General features: G+C 46.9%; 1 protein-coding gene across 1 annotated transcript; it reads right to left on the bottom strand.

The window, feature by feature from the left end:
• Positions 1–2,532: 2,532 nt before the first annotated feature.
• LOC133358984 (hatching enzyme 1.2-like) lies at positions 2,533–18,872 on the bottom strand. The gene is made up of 5 exons (XM_061577363.1): positions 18,719–18,872; positions 16,021–16,138; positions 11,882–12,057; positions 6,024–6,144; positions 2,533–2,671 (listed from the first exon to the last, which is right to left on the bottom strand). The coding sequence occupies exons 1-5, from the start codon at positions 18,807–18,809 to the stop codon at positions 2,533–2,535; spliced, it is 645 nt and encodes a 214-aa protein (XP_061433347.1). The 5' UTR covers positions 18,810–18,872.
• Between the last annotated feature and the right edge of the window lie 550 nt (positions 18,873–19,422).

The following is a 19,422-nucleotide window of genomic DNA, read 5'->3' as shown; positions in this document are numbered from 1 at the left end:
ACATTTTTCTGGTAAACTTCTCCAAGAGGTCTGTGAGCTCCTGGGCACGAAAAAAATTCGTACCTCCCCATATCATCCGCAAACTGACGGGATGGTGGAGCATCTGCATCAAACCATCACATCAATGCTGTCCCAACAGGTCTCGGACTCACAGACCGATTGGGACCTTCAAATTCAAGGGGTCTTGGCAGCATATAGAATGGCTCCCCACGCGGCAACGGGATTTTTCCCCTTCTTCTTGATGTACGGCCGCGAACCTGACCCGCCTGTTCAGACCCAGCTGCAGATCTCCGCGCCGCGGGTAAAACTAAATTGGCCGACCATGTTAAATTCAATATTGCTAAATTAACAGAGGCACGGGAGGCTGCTATGCAAAATTCCGACCTCCGCCAGAAGGCTAACGAGAGGCTCAGGCTGGGTCGGGCGCACGTGCTGCAGTGGAAACCGGGTGACAAGGCATGGTTACACTGTCCACAGGTACCACTTGCAACCTCCTCTAAACTGGTGCGGCCGTGGCGGGGCCCTGTGGAGGTGGTTCAGGTTTTGCGGCCTCAGTGTGTACGCATCAAATGGGGGAAGCGGCGGCGGTTTGTGCACCCCTCCAGATTGAAACCGTTCGTTGCGGTCCGAGTTCCCACTTCACACACGCGTGGCCAGACATGTGGGGGGTCCGCCGACTCACAGGGTCTGTCTCCGCTGCTCTCACCTAACGTGCTGCCGGCTGTCCCGCCCCCAGGTGCACCGGGAGTGACGGGCTCACGCCCGACAACCCCTCCTGGGGATGCCGAGGGTCACGCGGCAACGGAAAGTGACTCACTCGGACACGGACGGTTGCCACCCAACAGTCTGCCATCCGGGGTTGCCCCGTGTGACGGGCCTGCTGCAAGAACGCGTGCGAAAATGCGCAGACTTTTGTGATGCCCGGAGGATTGTACATATGTTGTGTTCACTGTGTGTTGTGTGTGTGGTATGTTTTCCTGCAAATTGGATTGTATATATGTTGTGTTCATTGTGTGTTGTGTGTGTGGTGTGTTTTCCTGCAAATTGTATATAGGGTGCTCTTACGGAATTCGTATTTATTCGGGGGGGGGGTGCGTCGGGTTCTTTCTCTTCTTGCTGTTGTGGTTCTTGTTGGTGTTCTTGTTGTTGTTATTGTTGAAAAAAAATTGTGAGGCACACGCGGGTTCAAGGGGTAAATACACTTTTATTGTTGTTTGTTGCAGCCGGGACGGCTGCGAGCTGTACAGTGGGGGGTGATGTAGGGGTGTTACGGAGGGGCTGTTATACAATGGGATCAGATGGGAAAGAAACACAGTGGGCGTGGCTATGTCGGTGCACGGGAAGGTGCTCCCAGCGACGTCCGCATCGGGCAGTCTGGGGGGCTGACTCGGAGCTGGGATCCCCCGGGGCCCCACCCCTCAGCGGGGGTTTTGGTATAAAAGGGGATGAGCCGGAGGGCTCAGGGAGAGATGTTGAAGCTAACCAGTGAAGACTGAAGATCGTCGTAGATAGAGCCCTGGACTCCCCTGGATCGCCGCCCTTATCAGGGCCGAACAGGATCGAGCCAGCGGCGTGGTCCCGAGAGCCAGAGCCGGTGCTCTTGTAAGAGCTGGTCTGGGACTCCGGGTACCGTGAGCCCGACTTACCAGTGTCGGGCTAGCTAGCCTCCCCTAGCCCGTTAGTGGAGGACCCAGAGGTAGGCTAGGCATAGCTAGAGAGTGTATCCCCAGTTAGACGGGTGAGGGGGCCGATACCCCCTCCAGTGTTGTATGTCAGTGTTGTGCTGTACCGACACGGAATTAATACGTGTGCCTCCAACCCCGACGTACAAGTCTCCTGGAACACTATTACACATGCACACAGTCTTCTGAGTAATGACCAAATTATTACAATTAATGAAAATGTCATTCAACTTTATGGAAATATTTGCATTTAAATGGTGATTATATGCCTCAGCTACTCAAACATTCAGAGCGCCCATAGTGGCAGCTGTCGGTGTGCGGCCTGCAAGTAGGAATGTCTGCCAATCCCTGTTGAGTAATTTATGGGTAATGCTTTCTCGGGGTGACTCGTTACTCTCCTCCATTGGTGGCTCTAAACTATTGGGAAACGTCACGCCCCCACAGCATGTTGAATGTTATACTGTCATGTCAAAATAACAAAAATATTAACTCCAACTGATTCACTACGGAATTTTCATATCCCCAGGTCGTACGTTTCAGGAAAAATACACAAGGGGTGAGTTTCTTTAGCGAAGGTGCCCCTAGACAAGAGGCATTAAACTTTCAAATTACAAATGGAAGCTGGAAAATATCAAATATATTTGGAGAGCTCAATCCAGCCTGCATCCAATTTAGAAGTTCCCACAGACATTAATAGGACCAAATCAATGATGTCAACTAGATATCATCCTTAAGATGTGGTGATTGAACCTACACTGGCAACACCTTGACATGTGGCATTGCTCTGATTCTAACACAGTGCTATGTTCATGTAAAATGAAAACGTTGTGAGCTCAGTGAAGATTGAGGGTTAGTGACGAACCGGTTGGTACTTGCGCTGCACCCTGAGCACGTCCAGGGGGCTGAGGCCGCTCCTCTGGCCGATGGGAGCTTTAGCTGCTGTCGTGGGGGTGATCGTCTCACTCATGTAGTCCGAGGACAAGGCGTACCTGGAGAGGAGATCAGCGCGTTACACATTTGACTTGAGTGACTTGTTACCGCTCTAAGTCTTTTACCGGTTACTTTATATATGTACTAGCTGTACTACCCGGCTTCGCCCGGGACTTGTATCCACCACGGCCGGCCGCCTTTGTCTCCCCAGTGGCGATGTTAATACGCTACAGCAGTTACTCGTTTGAGGCAGAGTCGACCTAGGGGAGGTTCAAATAATCGTCACCGGTGGTGGTCGTGAGCGTGAATGGAACTGGGTTCGCCGGGTTGGTAGCGCAGCGTAGCGTTAAGCACTACACCCACCGCTCCTCACACACCACACACGCACAGACACACACACAGACACACACACAGACACACGCAGACACACACAGACACACACACACAGACACAGGCAGCATGCTAAGCACTACACTACCGTTCCCCCTACACAACACACGCGCGCGCGTCCATAGGTACACATACACGCGCTTGCTGCAGACACACACGACTTTCAGGGTGCGTACGGCAGTAAACGACTGAAATAATAAAGCGGCAATGCTGCGCAAGGAACTCCTTAGACCTGCAACACATTTGTGTAATGCGAGCGTAAACACACAAACACATACAAACACATACACAATACACACACACATACATGCAGACACACAGACAAACACATAACACACATACATACACACACATACATACACAGAAACACATACACACACATACATAGACACACACATACATACACACAAACATGCACACACGTACATACATACAGACACGCAGACATACACATAAAGACATAGAAAAAAACCCACATACATGCACACACACAAACACATACACACACATACATACACACATACATACAGACACACAGACATACACATAAACACATACACACATATGTATGACCCGGCTTCGCCCGGGACTTGGATCCACGATGCCCGGCCGCCTTTGTCTCCCCAGTGACGATGTTCACACACGACAGCAGTTACGCGTTTGAGGCTGAGTGGACCTAGGGGAGGGCCAGGTCCGTTTCAAATAATCGTCAGCGGTGGTGGGCGTGAGTTGGAATGGAACTGGGGTCGCTCAACCAGCTTAATGACTATTTGTACAAAGAACATATAAAGAATCGATTATAATAACCAGGCTACAGTCCACATTATAGACTGCCAGTACACGCAGTCAGCTTCATAAGCAGGCTAGAGTGTACATGATAGAGTGGCAGTACGCTCACCGAGCTTAATAAGCAGGCTACAGTCTACATGATAGACTGGCAGTACGCTGACCCAGCTTAATGACTATTTGTACAGTGAACATTAAAGTAATCGATTGTTGGCGCGTTGGGTTTAAAAGTAATATTAATTGCACACATTGTGGTGGGGGTGGAGTGAAGAGTAGGAAAAACTTTGATGAATTTACCTCAGAGTGGCGTGGTGGGTGTCGAGGCCTAGTAGCATGCAGAGCCTGCGGCCTCGCCTAAATTGCCCCCCCGGCAGAGGCAGGGTACGGGTGGCGTGCCTTCCCCCCCCCCCCCCTCAGCGCTCCAACAATACTGTGTAATGGCTATTATTTAATTATTTACGGAGCCTATGAAAGTGGCGAAGGCGTGGCTAGCCGTTGGCAGGGGCAACCGCCGTCCAATGAAACTGCAGCCCTTGGCGAAGGCGTGGCTAGCCGTTGCCAGGTCCAATGAAAGCGGCGAAGGCGTCGCTATCCGTTGCCAGGGGCAACCGCCGTCCAATTAAAGTGCGTATGGTCCGAAATCCACACACACACACACAGACGGACAGACAGACATGCACGATTTTATATATATAGATAATCAATTACTTCCCCAGAACAGATGATGACCAATTGAGATGAAGTGTACAGGTTGTAAGCCAAGTGTACGTCAGTGCCAAACAAGAACCTGCCGAGTTTGAATCTGCCACATACACCAATGTACCCTGGGACACAGCTGTATTACCCATGCCACCACCCTTCAAACACTCAATTGCTCCCTGCAATAGAGAGAGGTTTACAGTATCTATTTGCGTGCATGATTTCATGTCTTGAGGGTTAGTACTCATGTAGCTATCGTGCATTCAGCTACTCAATAATGTGCATGCACTATAAAAATAGACACGACCTCAAACAGTGAAAACAGCAATGAATGGCATCAGGGCTGGTTGGTTTTGAATGTTGTCTAACCCTCGGAAACCGTGAAGCATGGCAATAAATACAGGCATCCTTTCTGTGGCTTGGTGGTTCTCTAGTTTAGCATGCAAATGGGCAAAGCTATTTCACAATAAAATTGGGCCGACCCCAGCTCTAAGGGGTAAAACCCTCTGAAAACTGAGACGTAAGAAAGCTTTCTCTTCCCAGCACAAAGAAGAACCATCCAGAGTAACCCGTGATGAAAACCAAGTTCTCAAGGCTAGTCTATTAAATATTCACAGCTTGTTCACCAAAAAAGCCACAAAGTACAATATCAATGTTATGTAATTTAATGTAACAATACAATCTTGAGTTTATTTTACGTAATTTGGCTGATCCTAGCATTGAGAGGCGCCCAGCGCTCTCTGCGCAGCGAGGGCTGTGCCGTGTCATGCTGAGTGAGCGCTCTGTGGATAACGCAACTTCACGAGTGGCCGAGCGGCACAGCTCTCTGTGATGAGGGAGACCGTGCACACCGAGCGGCGTTCTCTGTGATGAGGGAGACCGTGCACAGCGAGTGGTGTTATCTGTGATGAGGGAGACCGTACACACCGAGCGGTGTTCTCGTGACTCGACTCTCACAGCAGAGACATCGATGGTGATGAGACCCGTAATAATGGTTATCTCAGAGTCGAAACAGAATTTAGAAGTGTTGTACTAACATAAATCAACATTTCATTATTATTTTATGCTGGTTAATGTTTGGTGCGTTAATTTGTTTTCATAAAATGTTGTTTCCTGGCAGCTTAGGCGATGCAATTCCTACACTGTAATTAACCTGTAGACATTCTAATGAACAGTCCATGGGGCTATTTTAAATCACAACCCCAACACACACGATGACTTCCAGACAAGGGTCTGCTTCATAATCGGCACCACAAACATGAACTACATCATGTTCTGGGGTTCATCATCTCAAAGGCCTCCAGACAAATGTTTTCCAGCAGGATTACTGAAGCAGGAAACCCTGCGCAGGTTTTAATTTTCAAGACTCGTAAGTTAGTTCTGTCACCAAAAGTGCGTTTTGTTTGATTTCTCTAAATGTTGAGTCTATTTACGTGCGTGACCTCGAGACAGATGCCAGTATGTTTATTATTTTATTATCCACAATCCTCCAAGAGAGCGAACGATGCTTGTGTGTAACAACGGGCGAATCGCTGCCATGAGTGAAGGCCACAGCCTTTGGAGGCCCACCTGCCATAGTGCATGATGGAGAGGTAGTCGTAGGGCAGATCTTCTCCATAGCCACTGTATTCCAGCCGTTTGAACTGCCCAAGCTCATCTGCAGGCAGCAGGCACAAGCAGCTCTCACGATTAGAAAACACTGCCTTAATGCAGGCATCTTAACACGTTTAAACCTGTTTTCCGGTTCTATCAAGAGTACACACAGATTGTTGTGGGAGTGTTTGTGTCACGTAATTGTGATTCTTGCATTGCGCTAATTAGATGACACTGAAGCATCTCCAGCTCAACCGTGTGGAGCGGCACTTATATCCACTGCTGGCTCCGGGTCAGTGGGGGAAATTCCTAATTTCTATGGTGGAGACCGATAAAACAACCACTGTGGACTTCCCATGAAGTGGTACTCGTTACTGATTCTAACGAGGTGATGGGCCGAGCGGGACGCTGCTTGAGCGTCGCGGTGTGGAGCGAGCGGCGTGAGTGCGTTGCCGCCCGGCCCCACTGCTGCCCTGAGGCAGAGCCGCGCTCTCTCCACTGCTGGCCTGAGGGGAGCCGTGCTCTCTCCACTGCTGCCCTGGGGCAGAGCCGTGCTCCGTCCGCTGCTGCCCTGAGGGAGCACCGTAGTCTCCACTGCTGGCTACAGGGAGAGCCGCGCTATATCCACTGCTGCCGTGAGGGAGCCAGACACACTCTCTCCACTGCTGCCCTGAGGCAAAGTTGTGCTCCGTCCGCTGCTCCCCTGGGGGGAACCATGCTCCGTCCACTGCTGCCCTGGGAGAGAGCGGCGCACTCTCCACTGCTGCTGCCCCGAGATGTCGTGGTCGCTGCACCAGAGCAAAAAGGCGCTGCTGCAGTCGTTTAACAAGCGGCTCAAGGACGATGTGCGCTAAATCCTGGACAACTTCACGGAGATTGTCAAGACGGCCAAGGGTCGTGAATGAAGAGTCCCCTGTGTGGGCTTCAGTGGGGCCGGTCTGGTCGGGCAACAGAATCACGAGAGGCTAAGCAACGACTTTCCACCAGTGGGCTGAGCTCAAGGAGGGCTAGCACGAGCACCATCCTGCGGCAAGGAAAGGAGGCGGTGCAAGCGAAACAGCCGAGCCCACAGCAGCCAAGAATCTGCTGTCCCTGTCTGGACAGCCGTTCAACCCTAGCCCACGGACGAGAAGCCGTGCATGTGGTGACGAGTGCGGCAAGACTTTTTTTCTCGCACTCGGACTACAAGTATATGTATTTTTTTTTCCGCTTGTGTGTTAAACTGTGTGTACCCCGGATATTTTAAAGATGGCAATTCTCCTGCTGTGTATCCTACTGCTGTCCCTCCCTGCCATATCTAGTGCCACACTCAACTCTACAAACAGCTACCCTTGTTACTTTGCGTCCATACTTGTTGCTCAATTTGCCACTACACCTGCTAATGAAACAGCTTATAGACACTTCTACACTCCATCATTGGATCCTTTTAAACCCTATCTTTGTCCCATTACTTCACCAGCACTCCTTCCAAACTTCATTCTGCTCTTAAAAATAACACCATCTGCGAGCTGCTGCTATTTGTCCAAGGTTCGTCGCTCTTCATCCTTTCACAGAAAATACCTGTGCAAACTATTAATTCTACTTTTCTTATATCTGGGTGGTATTGAGCTTCATCCTGGCCCAAATGTAAAGAATTCGTATAATTCTGTAGATGTTTCTGGCAGAAAAGGTGTTGGTGTTCTACATGTCAACATCAGAGGGCTTGTGATTAAATTAAGTCAATTAAAATTAGAAGTGGCAAATCTTGACCCGGACATTTTTTGCCTAACAGAAACATTTCTCACTCTTGCCGTCAATGACTTGCAGATTACGATTGACAACTACAACCTTTTTCGGCTTGACCGAGGATCTAAAGGAGGTGGAATTGCCATCTATGTTCGTAATACTATTGCATGTTCACCAGCTCACTCCTTGTTTAAAAAATGTTGCTTTGAAGGTCTGGCTCTCAGAATAATTCTCCCTAATAATCAACAGATATTGGTAGTGTGCTGCAATAGACCGCCTAGTGGGAAAGATGTTGAAGCTGCATCTGCACTGAGAGAGCTTCTTGGGGGCCTCCCTAAAGGTGAAATAGTTTTAGTGGGTGATCTAAATTGGAATTGGCTAAACCCGCCGGCTGTGGCCACAAATTTTGCAGATGAATTTAACCTGTTTCAATGAATAAATGTCCCCACAAGACCCAACCTAAAAAATCCGGGAAAGTCAACTCTGCTGACATCCTATTGACAAATGCCCCTCACAATTTCGCACTGACTGGTGTTCTGGGTAATAACCTTAGTGATCACTCCTTCATTTTTGGGGTGAGATCATCAGCCAGACCCAAAGCCCCCCTAAATTGGTTGAGAAGCATTCCATGAGACACTTCAGCACTCAGGCATTTACTAATGATGTGCTTCACTCGGATATTGACAAGGTCTGTGATATCCCAAACCTGACTACGGCTTGGGAGACTTTCAGGTACACGTTTCTCCAAATTCCTAACAAACATGCTCCGTTGGTTAAATATAAAACGAAAGGCAACCGTCCACCATGGTTTGATCCTTTGATTACAAAGCTCATGAAAACTAGGGACAAGGCTTAGGCATGTGCTCAGAAAAGTAATTTGGTCAATGACTGGCTAGAATACAGGATTTTAAGGAATAGATGCGTCAAAAAAATACGGCATGCAAAAAATGACTACTTTTCTTCCACTCTCTTGGAATCACATGGAAATGCCAGGATTTTCTGGAAAACAATCAAATGTATCGAAAAAGCATCCAAAACAGATAATCTGCCCGTTGAGCTTAACCGAAATGGGGAATATTGTTCAGATCCCCCAAAAATAGTTGACAATTTTAACCTTCATTTTTCTGAAGCTGGTACCCTATTTGATAATGTATTGGGAGTCACCCCTGCTCATGCAAATTCCTACACCCCTATCCAAACATTAAACGAATTTAGTTTTCAGCCAATCCACGAAAGTAGTGTTCTGAAACAATTGTCCTACCTCAAAAGGTCCTCCTCTACCGGAGCAGATAGTATTCCCGTCTTTGCTCTACTAACTGTTGGCCACCTAATATACAAACCTATAGCCCATATTTTCAACTTGTCTATCAAAAAAGCATCAGTTCCTCTAGAATGGAAACATTCCTATGTTCGTCCAATTCACAAAGGGGGCCCTAAAAATGATCCAAATAACTACCGACCTATCTCAATTTTGTCCCCGTTGATGAAAATTTTGAAAAATTATTGAACTACCAAATTAGCAGTTTCCTGTCCGCCAACAATCTATTAAATTTTTCGATTTAAAGCTTTCGTGACTGCAGGGATTAATCTTCTTGGTTCTTTTGGTAAAGTGACAATACCGAAAGAACCAAAAAGATGAATCTATTACATCTAAAACAATCTGGGTTCCGAAAAAAATACAGCACCATATCTGCTGCATTAGACTCTCTGAATCACATTTACAGTAGCCTTAATAATAAGCAGTACTGAGCCTGTCTTTTTCTTGACTTGTCCAAAGCTTTTGATACAGTAGACCACAATATCCTGCTTAGTATAATAAGTTGCCTCGGTTTTTCCGAAAACACAGTAAGATGGTTCAAAAATACCTCTTTTCTCGCACCCAAACTGTATTCACAGATGGTTGGAAGTCAAACAGTGTTAAGATAACAAAAGGGGTTCCACAGGGTTCCATTCTCGGCCCCCTTTTGTTCTCTCTTTATGTAAATGACTTGGGCACTGAACTGATCATTCCAGGGTAAATCTTTTTGCAGATGACACGGTAATGATTACTGCTGGCCGCTCTCCGGATGACGTGATTGCTAAGCTCCAGAGTGATTTTAACAAACTACAACATCAGCTAGTTGCTCTTAAACTAGTCCTAAATCCTGCCAAAACCAAGGTGGTATACTTCTCACCAGGACTAAAGCGGGAAGCTATTTTCCCCCAATTACATTCCTTAAATAATGATCAAATAGAGCAAGTCAAGATCTGTAAGTATCTTGGGGTCATCCTAGATTCAAAACTGAATTTTGAAGATCACATTGATTATATTGGGAAAAAGACAAAAATTTAAATTGGTTTTCTGTATCGACACAAGCTCTGCTTCCCCCCTATGTTCCGTATGGAATTGATAAAAGCTACCATACTGCATCTACTTGATTACTGTGACATCGTGTATAAATCATCCCCAAGTACTGTACTGAAGAAGCTTGACTAATTGTATCACTTGGCCTTAAGATTTGCATTGAACTGCCCATATAGGACTCACCACTGTGATCTCTACATTGGGTCAAACTTAACATCTCTGAATGTTCGAAGGCTTGTGCACCAGATCTTATTTATTCATGATGTACTTACAAAAAAATCCGCAGATTACCTGCTGGATCTCCTCTCCGTTTCAAAGAACAAATTTGACCTAAGGTCTACACTCATTTACCATATTCCCTATTGCCGTACATATACTGGAGGAAGGGCCTTTGCTATTGATGCCCCCAGGGTCTGGAATGCTATTGCCAATAAATTGCAAGTTGAGTCACTACCTCTGAGATCTTCACTCAAAACTGCTCAAGAGGAGTTGTACACCCCTAGCTGCCAGTGCTATTCAGTGGCCTAAAATAAAATGTTTCGCTCCAGATGATCGCTGCAAAGTATGACCTGTGTTTTGATTTAGTGTGCTGATCTTAAAGGTGCATTGAAAAATTATAATACTCCGATTGATGCTCCTGCTGTTGTGGAGTGACTCATGCAGCCAGCTATGGCTGCAGGGTTTTGGTAGTACATGTTGTTTGTCGTTTATTGTGAAAATTCCGTCACAGTTCCTATGATCACTGTTTCATTGCTTTATTTTGGTGATTTCGAAAAGTTTACTGGTTTGGCCATGTTTGTTTGTTGTAGTACGGAGTAAGACTGATGGCCTTAATCTAAGTTGTCTTGTGGTTGTTGTTGTTGTTTGACTTGCATCCCACTGGGATTTTTGCACAGCGTTGGTGTACTGTGTTTTTTCTGCAATATTTTGCTGTTTTTTCTTGGATTTTCTGTTTGCACTAAGTCACATATTCACTTTAAGATGTTTTCTTGTTCATGTTCATGTTTTTGTTTTTTTGTTTGTTGCGGTTGCACCCGATTCAAGAGCCGAATGGCTCACAGGGCTATACCTAATAAATTAACTTGAACTTGAACATGTGAACACGCGACCGCACACGCAGTCTGCAGCACAGCTGTGCGGCCGCGTAGTCACGAGCTCCGGTTACCAGTGGAGCTACCGCCACCTCCATGAGATCACGAGTTAGCTCGACTACGCTGACGATAAACAGACAGTACAAGACACATATACAGAGGGAGCTGTGATCATAGAAATCAGCCGAGCAACGAGGCCTGTTTAGAGAAACACCGTTGTCTCGTCACTGGCTGTGCTTGCAGTGCGAGGCTCGCTACCCACTACTCGCCCACACCGCTGTGGAGTTCCTAGCAGCACTTATAGACCCCGTGATGTTCCCTAGACGTACAGACAAGGTACAGGATGTATTATAGTGAAATGGTAACAGTACTTCCCAGTCACTTACACAAGAGCACAGCAGACTCCTGTGCACAGCGGTGTGCAGCTGAGAAGTGGCAAGGGAGAGAGGAGGCCCCTGCAGCCTCAACCCTGTGGCATGGCAGGGGGCGCTGCACGAGTGACGCTCGCACCGTGCAGCAATTGAGCTCATGTGTGATCTCCTCGTTAAACTGACGATACACTGCACGTCAGTATGAGGCAGTGATAGTCATGGATAGCACGCTACCCTGGGTGCCTTACTCACTCTCGTGGCACCACTCACATGCTTTGATGTTGTCCTCGTGGACCTTGATGTACTGGTCACGGTCGCTGCGGCAGTGCTCGTGGTGGAAGCCGAGCGCGTGCATGAGCTCGTGCAGAACTGTGCCCTTGTCCACCTTCCCGGGCTCAAGGGACACGGACTGAGCCCCTCCCTTCTTGCCCAGGAACGACCAGCTCCTGTGGAGGACAAATCCCATCCATGCTCACGATGATCCCAATGGCTTACGTGACGTGTGCATGATGAGCTTGCATCGTGACCTTCAAAGTAAAGATTAAACATTGTACTGTGTGACCATCGTGGCTGAGTGAAGGGGTTGTATTGTATTTCGATTTAAAGCTTTCGTGACTGCAGGGATTCATCTTCTTGGTTCTTTCGGTAAAGTCACGTAGAAGGGAAGTAATAAAATAATAAAAATAAAACACAATAAAATAATTCTCACGACGTTTCGGCCACAACGCAAGCAGCCGTCCTCAGGTGAAAACCAGGTCCGTCATCTGGCCACATGGCCGGCCTGCTCTAGACCAATTTCTCGACCACATCAATTCCATACACCCAGCCATCAGATTCACCATGGAAGTCGAAAAAGATGGAAAGCTACCCTTTTTGGATGTCCTAATTAAAAGGAGACCTGATGGTTCAATGAGCCACTCTGTCTACAGGAAAGCCACCCATACGGATGCTTACCTAAAACCGGATTCCCACCACCATCCATCCCAGAAGAATTCCCTCATCAAGACTCTATACCATAGAGCCCAATGCATTTCCGACCAGGAACACATTGGCAGTGAACTCAAACACGTACGCCAAGCTCTTAAGGCTAATGGTTACTCCGACTACACAATCCGCAAGGCCATCACTCCAACCATCAAGAAGGATCCTATTGAGGAGCCTTTCAAGACCATCACCTTACCCTACATTGCTGGGGTCACAAAAAAGATCTCCAAAATCCTGATTAAACACAAGATCCAGGTCCGATTCAACACAGTACATAAAATCCGTGATCTGGTCCCGTCTGTAAAAGATGTGGTTCCAGACATACAGTACCCTGGCGTCTACAAACTAAGTTTCCTCTGTGGTAGCAGTTACATTGGAGAAACCAAACGACATGTCTCGGACCGCATCCGTGAACATAAAGCAGACCTGAAACACGGTAGGACAAACACCTCAGCCGTGGCAGATCACTGTTACAATTCAGTGGGCTCACATGACATTGACTTCTCCAAGACAGAGGTTCTCTGCAAGCCATCTGGCTATCATGAGAGATTCGTTCATGAGGCGATCCACATATACAAACACAGAGACAATTTCAACCGAGAAGATGGATTCTGGCTTAGCAATCATTGGAAGGACGTAATAAACCATTTCGGATCTTAACTGATTGTGTTCACGTTTACGGTGACTTTCAGACCGCGTTCCACTCACTGGCATTGTATTCTCCGCAGGGAATGGATTCTTTGCACCGCTGCAAGTTTCCTCTCACCACTCACCCATTGACACGACGGTCAATGGTACAGTGTATAGTGGCAGATAGTGTGGCATTTGTATGCTTGGTGCAGTGTGCAGAGTAATGTATGGTGTCGTAATTGTATAGTAAATATATAGCAGTGTGATACACATTAGGGTGGGTAGAATAATACATAGCGTTATATTAAAATGGATAAGGCAGCAGCAGCAACTGCAGCAGCAGCAACAACTGCAGCAGCAACACACTGCAGCTCCCTTTGATGCTGTTAATCCTGCATAATGCACATGCATATGTAGTACTAATCACATTCCTGCATTTCCCATAAATATGCTAAATTCCTCTTGATATGCAAATTCCTTTGTCAAGGCGCCCAGCTTATATATATGCTCCAAGCTCGTGTGCTGTTTCATTCAGACTCTGTCGCCTCGACGGACCTGGTTTTCACCTGAGGACGGCTGCTTGCGTTGTGGCCGAAACGTCGTGAGAATTATTTTATTGTGTTTTATTTTTATTATTTTATTACTTCCCTTCTACGTGACTTTACCGAAAGAACCAAGAAAGGTTGTATTGTGTATGTGAACTTATTTTGCACCGTACATAGCCAGCTGTGCTAATCGCAGGTGCGGGTTAAAGGTCCGCTTCTGTACTCCGTATGGGAGTGCAATCTGTGAGGTCCACTCAGTCTGTAATACTACCTTGGCTTTCTGAGCTTCACTGTGCCGTGATCAACGTGCGTTGTGCTCAACAGAAGACAATGCCTTCATAAGATTCGTCCTGCACTGAGCAAATCAATGCTGCACTGAAAGATTTATAAAACAGCCATCATCATGGCTGTGATTACTGTACAGCTGCACAAGTAAATGACTCTATACCTGGTTTATCAGATACATCGTGCATGTGAACACAGGTATAGTGGCACATTAACTATGCGTATTAAATATTTTACATTCAAATACAGTAAACCAGCCATTTTAGCACCAGGCAAGAGCCAATTCTGTTTACAAGCTGTAATTCCAGGAAAACCTCCTCTGTTCCACTCTGTCCATGGTATGAATCCTCTTATCCTTTGGGCTCCTCCCTGTAATTACGAATTTACACTTAAACTGGCAAATTTCTATTTTGGAGATTGAAAATATTAGCTGCACTATCATATGCCATGCAGATCAGGTGGGAAAGTGCATTGTACTACTGTGTGGATCAGAGGTCACATGAAGCGATCTTAGAGGTAGTTCTGTGAAATCCACTTCTGTGGGCCATTCTCTAATGCGAAGAGTTGCACTCCTCTGAAAGAAATCCAAAGGGATACTTTATTTCTTGATGCCGAGAGAAAAATGGGATGAAATTCACAGAAAAACTTGGATATACAAAAATTGGCAGATATTTTGATTAGAGGCCGACCGAAATTCGGTTTCGGTTTCGGCGCCGAAAGTTGGCAAATGGCCACTTTTGGAATACTTTCGGTTTCGGCCGAAAGTAAATTTTTTACTTTCAGTTTACTTTCGGTTTTGGCCAAAACTGATATTGACTTTCGGTCGTCAACCGAAGATCTATTTTTAGAATATAACGCTAGTGCTAAGTCTATCAGCCGGTCAGTCGGCACTAGGCAATCCTATGCGATAGGCTGCATACACACACATACATCAGCAGCAGCTTGCAAGTGAGGTTACAGCCGCAACCATGGTCTGGGGCCGTCATTAAATTATGGCACACACCTAGGGGGGGGGGCAGTGACTGCGTAGCGATTCGCGCGCTGCGCTACGAATCTGGCGGCCCGAGTTCGATTCCCGCTCACGGCCGGTGACGATTATTTGAACCGGTCCTGGGCCTCCCCTAGGTCGACTCAGCCTCAAACGAGTAAGTGGTGTGGTGTGTGAACATCGTCGCTGGGGAGACAAAGGCGGTCGGCCGTGGTGCTGGCCACCCACCCCCTCGTGTGCCGTGTCGTGCCAGCCTTCATAGGTGCTCGCTAACAGCACTTGCCCCCTACAGTCTCACAGGCTACACGGGGGATCTTTGTCTTTAGCCTGTATGTGGGGGGGTGGCAGCGACTGCGTAGCGATTCGCGCGTTGCGCTACGAACTCGGCAGCCCGAGTTCCGATTCCCGCTCACGGCCGGTGACGATTATTTCAACCGGTCCTGGGCCTCCCCTAGGTCGACTCAGCCTCGAACGAGTAAGTGGTGTGGTATGTCAACATCGCCACCAGGGCAAAGGCGGCCGGCCATGGTGACTCCAGGTCCCGGGCGAAGCCGCGTAGTAAAGCTAGTATTTCATAAATCTTGTGTTCAGTAACTTCGGTTATATACCTTTCTGTTTCGGTCTTGGTCGAAAGTGTAGTTAAACTTTCCGTTTCGGTTTTGGTCGAAAGTGTAGTTAAACTTTCGGTTTCGGCCGAAAGTCAATTTTTTACTTTCGGTCTGGTTTCGGTTTCGGCCGAAACCAGAAATTCAGTTTCGGTCGGCCTCTAATTTTGATGGAACAACATTTTCTATTACCATGCCCAGCTCTCTCTTTCTCTCCCCACAAGCTCATCCCACACCCCCTGCGCTCTCTCCCCTCGCCCCCTCGCTCTCTCCGCACACTCCCCTCACTCTCTCTCCATGCCCCCTCACTCTGTCAACCCTGCTGCTCTCTCCACACAACGATCTCTCTCCGCGCTGCTCACTGCTGCTCACCCGCCCAGGGCCTGGAAGTTGATGTAGTCCTCCTCGTTGTCTTTCCGGATGAGCCGAATGCAGGTTTCCTCTGCAAACTCATTGACTGCTTGCTGGATGTTCTCCTTGTCATTTGTGTCTGAAGATAAAAATCACGTGACAATTACAATCACATTACAGCCCACGGCGCCTGATTTATAATCACATGGCACTCGTATTATAATCACACTTATTAAAATCCTGCTGTGACTGTATTAGAATCACACTGTGCTCGTATTATAAACGTACTGTGGTTGTATAAGAATCGTATTGTGGTCGTATAAGAATCGTTCCTGATGACGACCACTTGTGTTGCGATCGAAACGACGTGGTTTTTCTTTTAATTTAATTCAGGTTAGAACCAGGCTACATTCTACATTACAAACTGCCAGTACGCTCACTCAGCTTAATGACAATTTCTACAGTCTACATCATCGACTGCCAATACGCTCACCAAATTTAATAACCAGGCTACAGTCTACGTTACAGACTGCCAGTATGCTCACTCCGATTTAGAACCAGGCTACAGTCTACATTAGTGTTTTTTGGTTTTTATTATTTTTATTATTTTTATTCACTTTATTATTATTTTTCTATCTACATGACTTTACCGAAAGAACCAAAGAATATAATCGTTCAAGAATTGCGCACTTTCATCTTGGTTGTGGAGTGGAGCAGGAAATGAGGGAAGGGGTCTTTGGAGAAAATGATGCAGATGATGGGAATGGATGATGTTGCTTAATGACAGATGACGTTGATGGGTATAAAGACAATTATTGATCCTGCCTGTGCAAGAGATGTCGGTGATGATGGTGGTGGAAGTTAATATTCGTAAACGAGATGGGGCTGATGATGCCTGGCAATGGATGATGGTGATCATGGAGAGAGGAGCAGGGTCGAGAGTGGGGAGTGGTCAGAACATGGGGAAAGTGGGCGGGGCATAGGGAAAGTGGGCGGGGCGTGGGGGAGAGAGAATTGAGCATGGCAATAGAATGGGGGTGATGACAATGATGGATGAGGCTTAGTATACAAAAAATATAATGATGGCATTGGTTGGTAGCAGCAGCGGCACAGAGAGATGTGCAGAAGTAGAGTCACCGAAAAATACACAAGGAAAGAAACAAATACAGACGGAAAGATACGAAGGGAAACACAGATACATGGCGAGACAAAGAGAGACATGAAGAGGAAGGGAGAAAGACTTAAAGATAGAAGCATTGAGAGACAGGAAGACAGGGATGCAGAGATACTGCCACATGGATTGACGGTTGGGGTGATGACTTTGCGGATTGTGTAGTCAGAATATCCATTCGCCTTGAGAGCCCGGTGTACGTGTTTGAGTTCAATGGTCAGGTGTTCATGGTCGGAGATACATTGAGCTCTATGGTGTAGCATGAGGAAGGAGCCATCTGAAGATCCAATCAAAACCATCACCTTGCCTTACATAGCAGGGATAACCAACAAGATTTCAAAATCTTGAACTAACACAAGATCCAGGTCCGATTTAACGCAGTGCATAAAATTCGTGATCTGATCCCATCTGTGAAGGACAAGATTTCTGACATGCAATATCCCGGCATCTACAAACTAAGCTGTATCTGTGGCAGCAGTTACATTGGGGAAACTAAACGACATGTCTCGGACCGTGTTCGTGAACATAAGGCAGGTCTGAACCACAAGCAGGACCAATACTTCTGCAGTGGCTGATCATTACTTTAATGCGGCTGGCTCATATGAAATTGATTTCTCTAAGACGATGGTACTTTGCAAGCCGACTGGCTATCAACAAAGATTCATTCACGAAGCCATCCATATATACAGACACAGAAACAATATCAACCGAGACGACAGTTTTAAACTCAGCAATCATTGGAAAGATGTCATCAACCACTTTGGGTCATAACTTGATTTGTGTTTTCTTGTCAATCTCTACCGTCAGCAGTGTGGATGGGTGTAGTGAGGTGCAATGCCCCCCCCCCATCTCTATCCCCCTCTCTCCACCGATCTCTACCCACCCCCCCATCTCTACCCTCTTCCTCCCCCCCATTGTCTAACACACTTGGACTGCGCCCTCGCCTTTCAGCTCCACCTCTATCTCTACCCCACCCTATCTCTCCCCCTGTCTCTGCCCCCTCCCTCCCCCCATTGCCTATTGCACTCGCTTTACTTATACTTTTGGTGCTTTGCTCCTATATTTGCGCTGGCTGCCCCGCCCATGCTGTTTACGCCGCATAGCTTTTCTCACTTTGAAAGCCCTTCTAAGCAGTTGCATTGGAGGCTTGCCCCCTCTTTTTCTCCACCTGATGAAGACCTGTGTTGCGATCGAAACGTCGTGGGTTTTTTGCTTTCATTATTTTCAATTTATTATTTTTCTTTTTAAGTTAATTTAATTTTATTATTTTTATTTTCTATCTACGTGACTTTGCCGAAAGAACCAAGAACATGAATATAGAATTAGGAGAAATGCTGAGAGACTAAGAGATGTAGAGAAAAATAGAAGAGAGACAGAGAGAGAGACACGGAGAGATGGAAAGGGCTCCATGTGGCAAGCCATGAATGAGTGATGTGCGGATGGCCGGTGTAGATCCGGCAGTGCCAGCTAAAGTAGCTCCAGACCGGGGCTCTCACCACAGAGACACAACCTGAAGCCACGGCTGCCGTCTGTGTGTGGTGCACTCACCGAAACCAGAGCAGACGTCGTAGAGAACGTAGACTTTGTCATCTCGGTGCTTGACCCAGTCATGGCTTCCATCTAGACAATCAACACGCATGCTCAGTATCGCGTAAAGTGGAGCCTAAACAATCAGGAATCATGCAAGACGATCCTACTTTTTTGCATAAAAATATACAGATTGGTCAATCACACCCAGTAATCACACTGATCTTACAGCAATACAAAGCTTACCATGGCCAACATCAAGTGAAGATTATGTGAACCGGTCCTGGGCCTTCCTTATGCCAACTCAGTTTCAAGTGAATACAGCGATACCTTGACTTTCGTCCACTTGACTTTCTTCACTTCTCTCTTTCGGCCGTATTCAATTATAATCACATTTCAAATTTCATCCACGTGCTTTCCTCTTTCGTCCGTATTCATTCAAGCTTCCACGACGTTTGTGCCACGCGCAATCTTTTTCGTTCAGTCTTTGAATAGAAGTCGTTCAGTGAGCATCTCTTATATTTGTGTTCATTCATATATTACTCTTTGGTTCTTTCAGTAAAGTCACGTAGGTATAAAATAAAATAAATCACGACGTTTTGGGCGCAACACAAGCGTCCGTCATCAGGTGGGAAAGCATGGTCTGCTACTGATGCAGACTGTTTTAAAAGGTTTGAAATGGGTGTAGCCCAAGGGTAATAAAGAAGTGGCTGGGTCTAGTGATG

This window comes from Lethenteron reissneri, chromosome 64 (assembly GCF_015708825.2).
Source record: "Lethenteron reissneri isolate LAM-NWPU_2019-01 chromosome 64, ASM1570882v1, whole genome shotgun sequence".
NCBI classification, from domain to species: Eukaryota; Metazoa; Chordata; class Hyperoartia; order Petromyzontiformes; family Petromyzontidae; genus Lethenteron; species Lethenteron reissneri.
This window is presented reverse-complemented; position numbering and strand designations above follow the sequence as displayed.